We start from the raw sequence: 16,558 nt of genomic DNA on the forward strand, positions 1-16,558 counted from the left end.
GTTTTGACACTAATGAGACACGTTTCACACATAATGCAGGATTAGCCAATTCATTTACCTGCTGGGAAAGATTAAATATATTCCAAAATATTAGCACACAATGACTCAGATGGGCTAGACACTTGAGTTGGTTCGGAATCCCAGTTCTTTATCTTGGCAAGACATATTTAGGACAATTTTATGTTTCCAACTTTGCGGGAACAGTTCCGGGAAGCTTTCTGTTGCAGATTTTTTCCAGAAAATCCAATTGGACAAAAGTGTCAGGTGTTGGACTTCAACCACGTCAAACTCATCTGTGAGGAACTAGAACAGATTGTGAGCCAACACCATTGACATAAGTTCTCCACTCAAAAAATTGGCATTTTAACCCCCAGTGGGTGGAGTGGCCAGGTATCCCAATACAGTATTTGTATCAATATACTGTGAAGATTCATTTGACCACGGCTTGCAAATGACATACAGGGACTTATATATAGTATACTATAGATATTATACAAACATACCTCTATGCCTCAGACACTGTGGAATGGCCAAAATGATGGTGAACAAGACAAAAGCTGCAGATGCTGCCGTGCTCCATCGTGACCTCGGCACGCTCCGCTCATTCAAACCTGCTGAGCAACTATTTTTTAATGTTGGCTTTGCTTTGCCTGTTCTTTAAAAGCCGTACAGTGTAATACTCACTTATTGACGCAACAGTGATGTTGACTTTGGTCAGAACAACAAGTCGGCTCTGCAGGCCCGTGAAGGTGCATGTGTATGTCCCAGAGTGCTCCTGGCTGTCGGGCTTGCCGAGCAGAAGGGACCCATTTCCCAGCAGGAGTTGCTCCTGGTCCAGTTTGGCTCGCCCCTCCCACAAGTTGAAGGTGTGTCCGTGTCTGCTGTCATACCGGAGGATCACTGTGGTCTCACCAGAGGAAGTGAAGCTCCAGATGAGGGAGATGTTTTGAAGACTTTGTGGGACAATACAGGGGATGCACAGTCTGTGCCCCTCTTCCTGTGTCATCACTGAAAGACATTCGACATTGCATTGAATTGCTGTGTCTATGTTGACAATGTTGCCCTGCGATTGGCTGGTGACCAGTTAAGGGTGTACCCCGCCTCTCGCCCGAAGATAGCTGGGATAGGCTCCAGCACCCCCGCGACCCTACTGAGGAGAAGCGGTACGGAAAAAATGGATGTTGACAATGTCATCCTTATTTTTGCAAGCGTAACCCACCTTGATTCTTCCGAGAGGCAGTCCACACTTGGGTCTTATCTGCTGATACAAATGAACAGAAGTAGGTGTAATCTGAGATGTTCCCCTGAATCACGAGCGTACTTTGCACGTTGAAAAGTCCCTTGTGGTCTGTGGTTTTAGTGGTGACATTTTCAAGAGCTTTCTCTGTGGAGGGTGGGTTTGTCTCCCACATCACCTTGGGGACAGGGTAGATGTTGTGGGAGGAGCATGTGACCATCTCATCTCTCAACTCCATGGTGACCGACTGGATTGGAGCTTTAGGAGAAGACAAAATGAAAAGAGGATGAGTACGGCCCTAAGAACTGATAAGGTATGCGATAGAGAGTATCAATACCTTTTAAGTGATCACGCATGAATCTTAATTTTTGTGTCTTACCAAGATAATTTGGACAATTATACAGTATGATTTGGTATGTCACTCTAGGCCCTTTTCTGCATCAGTGTTGCCAATAAAGGGCCATAATGGTAGCCCTGACTTAAATCCCATCAAACAACTTTTGGGATGAACAAATATTGTTGCAAACTCCATATTTTATTCAACTTTCCTTGCAGCAGCAAGGCAAATCTCCAGCAGATGGAACTATTTCCACATTACTGCACAGGACTGGCTTTTATTTATTCAAAAGTGTTGTTTTAGATTTTTTTAAAAGAGACATTGCATGACATGGGCTGCTAGTGACAGTTTATATGATCTATGAAGATTGTTTTGGCCCAATTCCCTGTGTGAATTTGTTAGAAGTAGAACAATTGTACTGGAATTTTCAGACCTTTTTGTCACAGGGTGGTTCAAACTGTAATTTCTACTAGGTGAAACAATGATTCCCAACAACTGTTTTCGTTAGTGTGAGATAATCATGTGTTGCAGGAAATTATCCAATTTCACTTAATTCATTTAAAAATAGGCAGCACGGTGACCGACTGGTTAGAGCATCTGCCTCACAGTTCCGAGGACCGAGTTCGATCCCCGGCCCCGCCTGTGTGGGGTTTGCATGTTCTCCCCGTGCCTGCGTGGGTTTTCTCCGGGCACTCCGCTTTCCTCCCACATCCCAAAAACATGCATGGTAGGTTAATTGAAGTCTAAATTGCCCCTAGGATGAATGTGAGTGCGAATGGTTGTTTGTATGTGCCCTGCGATTGGCTGGCAACCAGTTCAGGGTGTACCCCGCCTCCTGCCCGATGATAGCTGGGATAGGCTCCAGCACTCCCGCGAGCCTTGTGAGGATAAGTGGCTCAGAAAATGGATGGATGGATGATATTAAAATAATTTATTTACTACAAATATATCTTTTTTCATCACTCCATGCAAGCGACCTATAGTGACAGGCAGAACAATTAAATGCTCTTCCACTAGATGGCAGAAGGTACAATTAACCTGTGAATCCACCTGTTTCCATTTGTACAAGCTTTGTATTAAACTAAACAGGCCCAGATTTCACACTCATTTATTAGGTGGTGTTCTGTGCAATTCTAATGTAATTAGTTTTTATTGTAAAATATGTGCCTTGGCGCAATCAGGGTGTGGTCGTCTACATTGATTTTAAACCTCAAATCATTAAAAAATATAATTGCCACGTTGAAAAGTGTATACATTCCTTCATCTTACTAGCTGCGATAGAAACAAGTTGTGTATGGAATAAACAAACACAGAGCTTTACTGACCCTTGACTTCCAGGTTGATAAAGATTTCCTGGTTCCCCTTCCGTGTGCTCGTGTAACACTTGTACCTTCCCTTGTCTTGAATTTTGACCCTCCTGAGGAGGAGAGATGCATTCCCATTAGGGATGTGGGAATTGAATAGACAAGTCCTCCCGCTGAAATGTTTGTTCTGCAGTCCAAACTGGTCCTTGTTGTAGTAGTAGCTGTGGACAGGTATTTGCTGCTTGTACCAATGGATCACCACAGTGCCGGGGGGTCTGAAGCTGCAGGGCAGGAGGCAGTCGTCATGGATGATGCAGGAGACGTTGGCCTCTGGAAGAACAACATGCAGTAAGCATGGTTCGGATACCGAATTACATCACTAGAATCAGGACTGGAATCAGTCTAAATCATTGTTAATGGCCAAGTTTGCCTGCTTGGTTTTGCACTGGGGTGCTTAAGCTTTTGCGAAAACATATTGATTTCTATGTGGACATGGCACGTTTGATTCATTCAGCCTTGTCACATGCTGGAATTTTTGTATGTGTGTGCAGTCAGTTACAACTTTTCACATTTAATATCTGATAAATCGGGCAGCTCATTGGTACCTGGCTGGGATTAAAATACAGAGCCTTTGATTGCGAGGCAAACCTAGTCACGGCTGAATTTTAATCCCATACTTGTGTGGGTTTTTATCAAGGTACTTTATAGACAATCAAGTGATTTCCTTTTTTATTATTATTATTCACTTCTTCTGGATAAATGGACTAACGTTATCCTCCAGGATCTCACAGAACTTGAAAGCTGATACAGCTGCCAATTGGGATTAACTCTTTTCTTCCATTTTCATTTCCCGTGTCGAGTTCATTTTTTCCAATACATTTGTTCATACTTTCTATGCAGTGTATTTGAGCTTCATACGGTAAAAGGTTTATTCTGAAGCATAACATGTTAAACATGCAGTCATTTAGATATACTGGTTATAACGTGTTTAATTGCAAAAGGGTGGGGACTGAAGTACAAATAATTTGTTGTTAAAATTATCATTTTTATATTGTTATTTATTATTATTATCTCATTAAAATGTTAAAGTAGATTTTTTTTCTACAATGCTAAATTGCTGTAGTTGGACAAGGAGTGTTGCTATCTCCTAATACACATCTGTGCTTGTTCTTTTTCTGTACAAGTTGCAGTTGATTGCAGACTGCATATGCTGTCAAAGGAAAGTGCTGTAAATTACTTTTTAATCAGCTCTATAAATTCATAAATCATCTTAAATTAAAACCAAATCCAAACCACAGTTAAATGTTAGATGCCAAATTATTCAAATTTGACCCTCATCCATCATTTAAGTCATGAAGCGAGTATCTTTCTAAAGTTTTACTCAGTATGGTAACCAGTTGCTTTTGTTTATATACTGTGTAGGACAAGAGGCTTTGCAATACCTTTTGAGAGGGTTATGAAGAATTCCCCGAGGAAAATAAACAGCAGCAATGTTGATCCCAGAGTCTCTGCCATGTCTCTACGTGATCTGCACAGGTGTGTGAGAACAAATGCTGGGGTGCAGTGAGTTGCATCGGTGCGATTCTACTTTACATCCTCTCCAACACTAATGAAACACTGACTAATTAACTAGGCAGGTGAATGTTTTACAGGCTCCATGGGAATGTTCCATCACGCAACATGTCTGGCTTCCAAATTTGTCCCCGTTTCCAATTGCACAATGTTCTTTTCTTAAATCGAGTAATCTGATGCTACGAGTTAACATACACAGTCAGTCGAGACACCAGCACAGTCTAATGACTTCCACTATGGAAGCATATCAGGAATTCTGGGAGTTTATTCAAGTGAACAAGTTTATTTCAAACCAAACAAATAAACTTCATCCATCCATTTTCGTGCCGCTTCGCCTCACAAGGGTCGCAGGCGTGCTGGAGCCTATCACAGCTACTTGACAATGTCAACCGACAACATAACAAAGCATCACAATATCAAATGAAACATCAAGTGAAACGATAGCCTACGTTCAAATTAGAGATGGAATTTATCTACAATGGAAATAAAAAGTCTACACACCCCTGTCCAAATGGCATGTTGTTGTGAATTGAAAAAAAAATGAGACAAAGATTGATTATTTCAAAACTTTTTCCACTATTATTGTGACATATTACTTGTACAACACATTTGATATTTTCTTAAATCTTTTCGAGAGGGGAAATAAAAATAAACAACTGAAACAATGTGGTTGCACAAGTGTGTACACCCTTTCTAACTATTATGTCGCTCAAATCAGAATGAACAAATTACATTCAAACTCAGCACAAATCAGCCACCATTGAAAGGCTCTGATTAACCCCAAATCAAGTTCAGATGTTCCACTAGGCTTTTCCTGACTTATTTTTTACTTTATAGCAGAAGCCTTAAGATTTTGTGCTAAAACTCATTGCTATTTCAAAGTGTTCACAATTTCTTCCACCTTGCCTTCGGCAAACTGAAGAAAAAAAGCCCTAAAATATGATGCTGCCACCGCAATGCTTCACTGTATGTATGTGTGTGTTATTGGGCGATGAGCGGTGTTGTGTTTCCACCAAACAAACCTTTTGGAATAATAGCCAAAAAGATCAATCTTCGTTTCATGGGAAAATGTGCAATGGTCTTATTGCACATTTCCCCACATTTTTCTTTTTGTTTGAGAGATTTTTTTTATGGTCCAATGAAACCATGATTGAACTTTTTGGCCATAATTCCAAAAGGTATGTTTAGTGCAAACACAACACTGCTCATATGATCGTTATTTATATAACCTTAAACAAGGGATCTCATTGTTTTTTTCCGAGGTGAAAACAGCTCATATCCCTCGTGTCATCGAGCCGAGCCATGCAAGTGCAATGTTGATAGAGGTGCACCAAACATATGCTGACATCTGTCCCCTCTGCATGGGATCATTCATATCCAACCACCCTGATAGAGTGCAACTGGAGGGAAAATCCTGTTGTGTGTAAAAGTAGGCTACAGGGTTTTTATTTTTATCTCCTCAAAATGATGATGAAACCGCTGGTTGTATTATCCCTGCTCCCTCCCCGCCCTCGACTGCCTCCAGTTTGTAGGTTACCGAAAGATTTCACCAACCACAGATAAGAAGATTAGGGAGGAATTAATGGTATTCCTTTGTCATTATTGGAATAAATTGAGATTTGGTTTTAGAAAAGAGGGTGGAGACTGTTTGGGGTCAGTGGTGAGATGTTTTGTCAAGACATAAGAGGACGGATAGCACATTTGACCACCAAAGTCAACCGGGGGACTATTTGGACTCATGTACACTGCATTCGCAGATGAGAGCGCTGGACAGTGCACCCATTACTGGGCATGTGCAAGCCACAGCGGAATGAGTGCTGCTGGGACATGGACGTGCCAGTAGGAGACGGGGACTGAGGTTTTCGTCGGTGGGCGGGGGAGGACGCTCGGGGGATCCTCTCGTGTTCCCAGCACCAGTTTCACCATGAGAGTGGTCCTCCTGGCCTTACGACTCATGTGCTTTGCCTGCTTGTGGCCTGTCACGCAGCTAAATAGCAGCCACTTCCCAAACAAGAGGAGACACAAGGAGGTCGACCTCGGAGACCTCAACAAACAAAAACATGGAGGGTGAGCCGAAATGCGATCGTGTACTTTATCTCATTGATTGGATCGATCTCTTATTTAGATGGATGTCAACTAAGAGCTTGAATGTGTTGTTGTTATGTGGTTTTGTAAAAGCTCTTTGCTCTGTATAGCGTGGGTTGCAAAATTCAAGCAAGACAAAGCAAAAGTTGGGAACGTTTATAGATAGATAGATAGATAGATAGATAGATAGATAGATAGATAGATAGATAGATAGATAGATAGATAGATAGATAGATAGATAGATAGATAGATAGATAGATAGATAGATAGATAGATAGATAGATAGATAGATAGATAGATAGATAGATAGATAGATAGATAGATAGATATCCTCACTAGGGTTGTGGGTGCAAGCTGGAGCCTATCCCAGCTGACTTTGGACGAGAGGCGAGCTACACCCTGAAATAGTCGGAGGGTCCCACGGAAACAAATCACAGGGCACGGAAATAAACTCCATCCATCCATCCATTTTCTGAGCCACTTCTCCTCACTAGGGTCGCGGGCATGCTGGAGCCTATCCCAGCTATCATCGGGCAGGAGGTGGGGTACACTCTGAACTGGTTGCCAGCCAATCGCAGGGAAATAAACTCTAAATTTGAATTTTTTAAATGTTATTTTTTTAAACAAAATCTTAAATGTCCATTCATCCATCCATTTCCTTTACCACTTATCCTCACTAGGGTTGTGGGGGTGCTGGAGCCTATCCCAGCTATCTTCGGGCAGGAGGCAGGGTACACCTGGAACTGGTCGCCAGCCAATCGCAGGGCACACGAAACAAACAACCATTCCCACTCACATTCACACCTACGGGCAATTTAGAGTCTCCAATCAACCTACCACGCATGTTGTTGGGATGTGGGAGGAAACCGGAGTGCCCGGAGAAAACCCACCTAGGCACAGGGAGAACATGCAAACTCCACATAGGCGGGGCCGGGATTTGAACCCCGGTCCCCAGAATTGTGAGGCGGATGTGCTAACCAGTCGATCACCGTGCCGGCATCTTAAATGTCATAAATTATTTTGCATATATGCTTTCTTCAGAAATATCAAAATGGTCAGTAAATGTTACAGTCTGAAAATGACACAAATTACTAATTATTTCCCATTCTTTCACATTAATTCCAATGGAAACACTCCATTGGAATTAATGATTTATTACAAAATTACTTAGCTAAATGTCCCATAGAAAATTTCTAAGAAAGAAATGTATTTATATTTTTTGCAACATGAATTTTTTCCCTCCCGGATATATTATAGCAATTTCTCTATATTTTGGGGAGAATATGGACACATTTTGTATCTTCATGAGACTACTGAAAATCACCAGATAAAATAAATAAAAAATACAAAGACAAAATTCAGAAGTCTGGTGTGGAACATTGTGGTCATACTACCATGCATTTTTAGTTAATCTCAACCCTTTCCATGATTGGCCCTGCTGAACTAAGGTAAGTGTAGGTCAGTGGTTTGGTTGATACAGTAGTGTGTATGTGTGTGTGTGTGTATATATATATATATATATATATATATATATATATATATGTGTGTGTGTGTGTGTGTGTGTGTGTGTGCATGTGCGTGTGTGTGAGTGTGTGTGTATGTTAACATATATATATGTTAACAGAAGCAAGATGGGCCTGTTGAAAACATGTTGGAAAAACTTCCAGTAAACTAGGAAGTGTCATTATTTAGATGGCAAGCTCTGTTTTAATCAGGCGCTAAACTCCAAGCAGTGGTCAATGAATGCTCCACCAGATGTCAGTTCAATGAAAGATAAAGACGAACAGAGATTTTCTGTTGGCATCAGCTGTTGTTTGTACTTTTTGCGTCTTAGACGAGTGGACCTCAAGATGAAAAAGCTCGACAGCACAAAGTCTTTGCTAATTAAATCAGAACAGCTGCTTCGAATTGAGGACCATGACTTTGCAATGCGGCCAGGTTTCGGAGGTAAGACCAAAACACGCAAACTCTTTTGTGTCTCTCTTTTTCCAAAGCTTTCTATGTTTTCCCCCTGGTAACCTGGTAAAGACTGATGTAGGTTACTGTGCTGTCCCTGGTATTACGCTTCCCCCCAAAAGCCCTTGGTGACCTAGATAGTCTGTGTTGAACAACGGCTGCAGACAGTACTACAGATAAATGTGCGCACCACATTGGGATGTGTTGAGGTGATTGAAATCTGTTGAGCAAGTAAAAGCTGTTAAAACAGTAAATGTGTCGAGTGCATTTGTTTCAAACGGCCCCAATATGGAACAATTAAGGAAATACATGAAAAGCATAACATTTTTTCTCCTTATTAAGTCCTTGATGTGCAATATTACATATTTGGGTGGTCCTGGCACTTTAGCTGACATTTTCTGATAGTTTGCTACAAGCTATGAAAACATACACCAACTGGCTACAACATTAAGAACACCTGCACAATTTAATGATAGCCATTAAGCGCTTCTGTATATCATATATTCCGCCAAGAAATTACTGTACATTTTTGATTGACATTGTTAGAGAGATATTAATTTAACAGTGTTTATTATTGTGGTGTCCAGCACGGCGCCCTTGAGGTTAACTGACTCACAGCTCTGAGGTTCAAATCTCAAGCCTCCCTGTGCTTGTGTTGCTTTTTATCCAGCCACTCCGGTTTCCTCTCACATTCTAAAAACATGCATATTAGATTTATTGAGGACTGTTAATTGTCCATAGGTGTGAATGTGAGTGCGAATGCTTGTTCGTCTGTGTGCCCTGTAATTGACTGGCGACCAGTCCAGGGTGTACTCCACTCTCACTCAAAGTCAGCTGTGATAGACTCTATCGCACTAGTGACCCTAATTAGGACAAGCAATGTAGAACAGATCATTTTGGTTGTGGTTTGCAGTGGCGTAGAACTGTATTGCATCATAGACTTGAACTGAGAGCTGTGCCTATTATTTTGGTTACCTCATTTAGTTACATAAGAGAGTTAAAAATATTAGGATCGATCTGACAATGTCAATCAAGTTAAGGATTATTGTCTTTCCAAAGACAGAACATGCTCCTGTACTAAATATCATCATATTGTTGCAAGTGGTCATAATGTTGTGGTTGGTCGGTTTACAATACAGTAGATGGTGTTCTGTTGCCTAATGCTGTGCTAGAGTTTTATTATCACTAGTAGAAAAAGAATCAATCAAGTGCTCTCCAATTGTAAAGAGACTGACCCAAGATAAGGAACTACTTACAGTTCTCCAAAATCTTAGTTTTGACATTGTATTGTATGGAACCAGTAATATTTATCAGTAAAACCAACCCTAGTCCACCTGATATAATCCCTCTTACTTCACTATGGTATTGTAATCGAGCAGTTATGGTTTTGAGTTCTTCTTGTCATTAGGTAATGGTAGTGATAGGAGAGGATGTGTACAGTTCACCTCATACATTTTCATCATTCTGCCACAAAACAATGACAGTAAGGGCCATACCGTTTATAGCTCTGTATGTATGTAATAGTACATTATGGCTGCTTCCTGCACAATGTGTTTGATAAACAGTACACAGTAAGTTTTTTAACTGAATCATGTTGCAAAGTGAATGTCCACCATGTGCTCATTTAATGCTAATATTTGTCAAAAATGTCCACCCGGGCCCATGTACAGTAGGCACTAATATGAAAGAATGGCAGTATATGGCGATTTGGGGTATTTGATCGTCATCTGTCAGTCAAGGCTCTCCTGCCGTCTTTACTGTGTGACAAGCGCTGATATAACCTCTCTGAGCTTATGCGTCATGATTATCTAACATGTTGTCTCTAGCCTCTATGTCTCTATAGTGTGGATTACACCTTATCTTCCAGCCCGATCGTGGCATATAAATATGTAATCTGTGGTGGATGTACAGATGGAGAAAACATGGAGGATGACATCATCACTACAACATGTTATCCAGCTGCTGCTGAACGTTGATTTATGTTAACCTTTGACCTTTTGTGCCAGGTTCAGCAATCCCTGTTGGCATTGACGTCCAGGTAGAGAGCGTTGACAGCATCAGTGAAGTAAACATGGTATGTATGTATGTAGCTTTTGGAGTTGTTCTTATGCACTTAAACCAATGGAATTCTTCCATATCCTGGAGTTTTTCTTTTTAATGCTCAGGACTTCACCATGACTTTGTACCTGAGGCATTACTGGCAGGACGATCGACTGGCCTTCCCCTCCAGCAACAACAAGAGTCGAACCTTCGACTCGCGTCTCGTGAAGAAGATCTGGGTGCCTGATGTGTTCTTCGTCCACTCCAAGCGCTCTTTCATCCATGACACAACCATGGAGAACATCATGCTGAGGGTTTTCCCTGATGGCAACATCCTCTACAGTGTCCGGTAAACAAAAACATTCTCCATCAGAAATATGAGCAGTTAAAAAGTCCATTTATGTCCCTCAAGGTACAGATGGGCCATTCCATTGAATTTGTGGCATTTACTTGTTGTAAATCTAAAAATAAACAAATTTCTATCTTTTGTCAACTCTAAATCTCATGATACAGATGTATATTAAAGTATTCAAAATGTCTATATGCCTATCTCAGTAATTGTATATGTATATGTAATTGTTTTATTGTCCTGAAACTCGTCATTTGAGTAACGACTGAACGTAACGAGTGAAATTTTAGCATCTGATATTTATACTATTGTAGCACCCATGCTACCACTCTGTGTAGAATTTACCTAAGAATGCCGGGTGCTTGGGTTCGTTTGATGTCAGGTGGATACCATGCACCTAAATAAAAGCATACTTCCGAATAACAATACCCAACTAAATAGCCTATTTAGTAATAATGAGACACAGAGATAATGTAACTTTCAGGCAAAATCACGGCCGTATTTAATACATGCCCCAAAATACATAACATAAATATGTTCACTGAAAATAATAATAACAAAAAGTTGCCCTGTATAAAAGAAAGTGTCCGAGGTTCGTTTGGCTGGTTGTAAACCCCAGTTGGTGTGAATTCAAATTTACGAATTAAACCCAAAATAAAACATAAAACCTCTAAGTCAACCTGCCCTTAGTTGTCATTATAATGCCATTCAATACACCGTATATAAAACACAACCACGTATGCAGACGTCACACAAGCCTTAACAATGGCGTACAGGTAGGATTCTACTCTTTTTTTTTTTGTTTGTTTGTTTTTTTTTTTTTACAGGTGGTGGGCCCACTCACACACTCTCACCCCACCCACAGTACTCACGCGCCACAGGTCACGATGTGAAATTGAAGAAACTGTTCCGACTGTGGTTGTAGAAACTTAGGGTGTTATATAATTCAGTTTTGGAGGTTGCGCGAGTTGAGAAAAATCATTTCCGACGCTTGAGAGCGCTGCAATCCCGCCGCCTCACTCCTCCCGAGCGAAGCTATCTCGTCCCTTAGCCGTACCTCGGGCTTGTGCTACAGCTTAGCATTAGCTGTACCTCGGGGCTGTGCTACAACTTAGCATTAGCCTTGTGACTTCGTTAACGGCGACGTATTTTGCCAGGGAAAGGTCCTTCGACCGGGCTTCTGGAGTTACCCACTCCAACTGCTCGAAGGGCAAGGCAGCAGTACTGGATGAAGTTCTCTTAACAAAACCGTTCGATTTAAATTGTATTTCATGGTGTAGTCTAATTTTAGGAAGCAGTCAACAAATGCAAATTTCCCATTACTCTTTGAAATTGTATTTATTAAAATTGCGGTCAGATCACTCTACAGCACACTATGTTTAGTTTAAAAAAATGTATGTGTTACATTTTTTTTATTTTACAGTTAATTTTATCATCCATTCATACATTTTAATTCCTGGGGATGCAAATGACACAGATTCGGTGGAATTACCCAAATACACTTTTGTACACCAGCCATCCATTTTCTATAAAGCTTATCCTCACAAGGGCCTTGCGTTACTATCCCAGATGACTTTGGGCAAGAGGGGGTATACACCTTGAACTGGTTGCCAGCCAATCACAGGGCGCAAATAGATAAACAACCATTCAAACTCTCATTCACACCGTCACTGAGTGGGAACTGAACTCACGCTGCCATTCCGGAAATCAGGCAAATGAACCACGACACCGTCAGTGACCTTTCATTTAATTTACAGTAATTTCATTAAATCTAATTCATTATACTCATTACAATCCCTCAAGGGAAAATTTGTGGGTGGATATTAGCCACCATTCTGCCACCACAGTCCTTGCCATATAACTTGTTCTGTTGATTGAGCTTTTTAAAATTAATCATAAAGTAGTAATAAAGAGGCGAGAGTACTTCCGAGTTATGCTTTTAATGGAACTTGAATTGTTTTTGTTTTCGATGTCCCCTTGTCTCACTCCCAAGTGGATCAGATTCATCCATCCATCCATCCATTTTCTGAGCCGCTTCTCCTCACTAGGGTCGCGGGCGTGCTGGAGCCTATCCCAGCTATGATCGGGCAGGAGGCGGGGTACATCCTGAACTGGTTGCCAGCCAATCGCAGGGATCAGATTCAATAATTGCAAAACAATTTAATAATCAAAATGATGATACGAAATAAGAAAGCAATCAAACAGGACTGTTACCGTTACAATAACATTGCCTGTGATATGAGTTCAAGAGGCTTTGTACATTCATCATATCCATTTCAGATCCTCATGTTGACAACATGGCACCACAGACTAGTGAAGCCACAGACTGCCCCAGCAGATTGTGCACAGTGAATAGCAGTAATTAGTAGCTGAATACTGTAGGATCAGTAATGGAGCTGGCTGATGTTTGGATTCACACTGTGCCTAATGTTTTACATACCAAATAATTGAAGTCAACATTGGTCACGGGAGAATTTAGTAGGAAATGGTACAAAAAGGTTTCCATTATTGTGTGAATACATTCAAATATGGATCTGATTAAAGGCACAGATTCAGGTTAATTATTTATTACTTATGTTAGTATTACACAACAATAATTTCAACATACTCTTTATTTATTTGTAAATAATGCATGAATCAACAAAAATAAGACAAAATGCAGAAGACTTTTCATTTAAAAGTACTGAGGATTATTTTCAAAAAATATATACTGTATTTTTGTAGCCCTGAGCAAAGTATTGTATGTGACCTCACTATAAGGCAGTATAATCATATAATTTCTCCTAGCCAGTAAGCAAGAAACCAAGACACGTAATGGAAATTTACCAGAAAAGGCTTCTTGCCTAACGACAACGACACGGTGAAGCAGCAAGTGGCTCATTATCGAAGGTTATTCTCAGAAGCCGTCCGTGTGTGACTGGAGTATTGTCTCTGCTCTGGGCCGGTGTGGCAACAGGCAACGTGATTAAATAAAGCATGAGCTGGTTATAACCGTGGGTTACTTAAATTTGTCCGCAGATCTCATGTATCTATCCCCACACACTCGATTGTGTGCCCCCCCATAACTGCTTGTAACCCGATCAAATTCACCAAAATCACGTTATACTAGCTGTGACAAATGTGTAGAATGACATTCTGCCACTAAATTGTCAATGCGTCGGCCAGCTTGGCGTACCAAATTGGGAAACACCTCGCATTACACGAAAATCAAGATACGCCAGTTTTTACGCTTTTGCGCAGTCCGTGAAAATTGAGCCCTTGCTGTTTCTCAATGTTTATAACAGTAACAGCAAAATAAAATATATTGTCATTATTGTTCATTATTAGACAAAATTATCAAGATAATTTTTTTTCTTAGTAGCTTAAGTCAAGAAAGACTGAAACAAGTCAACTACCAAACAACTTTTCGTACTGTAGCTTGTGTGTGTGTGTGTTTCTTTAACCTTGAGCTGTGCTTTAGGATTACTGTGACAGCACTTTGCTCGATGGACTTCAGCAGTTTCCCTCTCGACACACAAAACTGCTCTCTGGAGCTGGAGAGCTGTGAGTATCAAACACTGCACTATATTAGTGGTGTTTTCCTTTTCCAATGTTGTATTAATATAGTATATTTTTATTAATATAGGCTTGTTTGGTATATTTTGGCAGACTTTTATACAGTCATGTCAAAATCAAACACAAACAGCTCTGGACAAAATGCTTCTCATAAAACACTGCCTTTATATGGAATTGATGCACTACTGTTATATCTTCTCTATTCTTGCATAGAATCGCTATGTCAGAGTGCTAAATTAGGTCAGCCTCTGTCCATTATATAGTTTTTTGTTAATGACGGGTTTACAGGGGATTATATTTCTCTTCCATTCTCTTTGAGTTGATCAAACTTGATCTAAGTGCAACTAGAGTGGGGATTTCCCTCCGTCTACACACTGCAGAACCTTTTTTTTTTTTTTTTTTTTTTTTTAAATCTTCACGTGTCAACGCATGAATATAACATGGGTTCTCATGGAGGAGTCCCATTTTCATGCACTTTCTTCCTCTCCTCTGAGAAGAACATCCAAGGCAAAGTTCATCCTCGTTTTTCTTTCTTCTCGCCTCTCTTGAAGATGCTTACAATGAGAATGACCTCATGCTCTACTGGAAGAACGGGAACGATTCATTAAGGACTGATGAGATCGTGCTCTCTCAGTTTTTTGTTGAAGATTTCCAGCCTTCCTTTGGGCTCGCCTTCTACAGCAGTACCGGTATGTGCTATGTACTTGGAAATTGTGGGGGGGGGGGGGGGGGGGTATAATCTCAGATGATGAGTCGATTGGATAATTAAAGACAAATTATTTAAAAACATATTCACCCGGAAATCTGTATTAGGATCAAGATACGGTGTCAATTTAAACTGTCGCTTCCTGCAGCTGTCCCACCATGTTGTTTTATGTCTCTCTATTGTTTTTTTTTGTTTGTTTTTTTTTCCCATTTCAGGTTGGTACAATCGTCTCTACATTAATTTCATTCTCAGGAGGCACATCTTCTTCTTCATGCTGCAGACGTATTTTCCCACCATGCTGATGGTGATGCTGTCCTGGGTATCTTTCTGGATCGACAGAAGGGCCGTGCCCGCCCGTGTCTCCTTGGGTACACACCATCCAACTTTGATTATATATATGTATAAACTTGAATGTTTTAGAGTATTTCAGATTATTTTAAATAGGATTATTTACAGAGAAAAAAGATGATACCTACAAGAAAGAGTAGCGGGGGTTCATTCTATACTACAATGCATGCAGTATCTACAACTAATGCAAATAAAATAGTAAAAGGCAATCAGCTAATATTAACTGTTGTGCTGCGCTCCCTGCATGCAGGAATCACCACCGTGTTGACCATGTCAACCATCATCACTGGCGTGTCCTCCTCAATGCCTCAGGTGTCTTACGTGAAAGCTGTGGACATCTACTTGTGGGCCAGCTTCCTGTTCGTCTTTCTGTCCGTCATCGAGTACGCAGCCGTCAACTATTTCACCACAGTGGAGGAAATGAAGAAGCTCAAGAGGGCACAGGTTGCCGACACTCCCTCTTTGACGACTATATTATTTCCGTAAATCTCGTGGGACACGTTTGACCCGCACAAAATCATTTTGCGCCATCTGCATCTAGAAACTTACCCCTCTTCTTTCGCCTGTGTCCACGCAGATCCCGGCGTCCTACAACGCCACCCAGGCCATGGCATTTGACGGCTGTTTCCATGACAACGATATAGACCTGACCTCTTTCCCCGAGGTCTCCAGCACACCAAACACAGAGAGGAACACGCAGTCACGAAACTCCACCGTGTCAGCGCCCGCAGAGGGCACCAGGCTACGCCACAGGAACCCTTTGAAACACAACCTTCGCTTCATAATGAGCAACAGCTACATGATTGACTCCTACTCCAGAGTTTTATTCCCTCTGGCTTACCTGCTCTTCAATGTCATTTACTGGAGTTTGTATGCATAGCACACTCACCTTGCAGCAAAATCTTTCTAATTCTAATACAGTCATTGGACATGAACTGACAATCTCGTCTCTTTTGAATTGGACAATTATTTCAATCTTGGGATTTTATTGTGTTGCTTTGTTGCTATGGAGTAAAATGCATACTTATTGTAAAATATATGTAAAAATAAATATATGTATGCTGTGTTA

The 16,558-nt window shown here is 40.8% G+C and overlaps 1 protein-coding gene across 3 annotated transcripts; it reads left to right on the plus strand.

Annotated features, from left to right (window-relative positions):
- Positions 1-6,372: 6,372 nt before the first annotated feature.
- Positions 6,373-16,558, plus strand: gabrr3a (gamma-aminobutyric acid type A receptor subunit rho3a). 3 transcript variants are annotated; one of them, XM_061751553.1, is made up of 10 exons: positions 6,379-6,517; positions 7,030-7,075; positions 7,216-8,482; positions 10,498-10,565; positions 10,657-10,880; positions 14,341-14,423; positions 14,987-15,124; positions 15,357-15,509; positions 15,740-15,933; positions 16,067-16,558. In XM_061751553.1, exons 3-10 carry the CDS (start codon positions 8,275-8,277, stop codon positions 16,367-16,369), a joined length of 1,371 nt encoding a protein of 456 aa, XP_061607537.1. In that variant the 5' UTR covers positions 6,379-6,517; positions 7,030-7,075; positions 7,216-8,274; the 3' UTR covers positions 16,370-16,558. The 3 variants fall into 3 exon arrangements, with proteins under 3 accessions (XP_061607536.1, XP_061607538.1, XP_061607537.1); XM_061751552.1 differs by lacking the exon at positions 7,030-7,075 and having other exon boundaries at positions 6,373-6,517; positions 8,370-8,482; XM_061751554.1 differs by lacking the exons at positions 7,030-7,075; positions 7,216-8,482 and having other exon boundaries at positions 6,375-6,517.

Source organism: Phyllopteryx taeniolatus, chromosome 17 (genome assembly GCF_024500385.1).
Source record: "Phyllopteryx taeniolatus isolate TA_2022b chromosome 17, UOR_Ptae_1.2, whole genome shotgun sequence".
Taxonomy (NCBI): Eukaryota; Metazoa; Chordata; class Actinopteri; order Syngnathiformes; family Syngnathidae; genus Phyllopteryx; species Phyllopteryx taeniolatus.

Coding starts and splice junctions, on each gene's coding strand:
- gabrr3a (XM_061751552.1), top strand. CDS start 6,375: ATGAGAGTGGTCCTCCTGGCCTTACGACTCATGTGCTTTGCCTGCTTG. Junction 10,566..10,656: donor GCATCAGTGAAGTAAACATG/GTATGTATGTAT, acceptor TTTAATGCTCAG/GACTTCACCATGACTTTGTA. Junction 15,510..15,739: donor GCCCGCCCGTGTCTCCTTGG/GTACACACCATC, acceptor CCCTGCATGCAG/GAATCACCACCGTGTTGACC.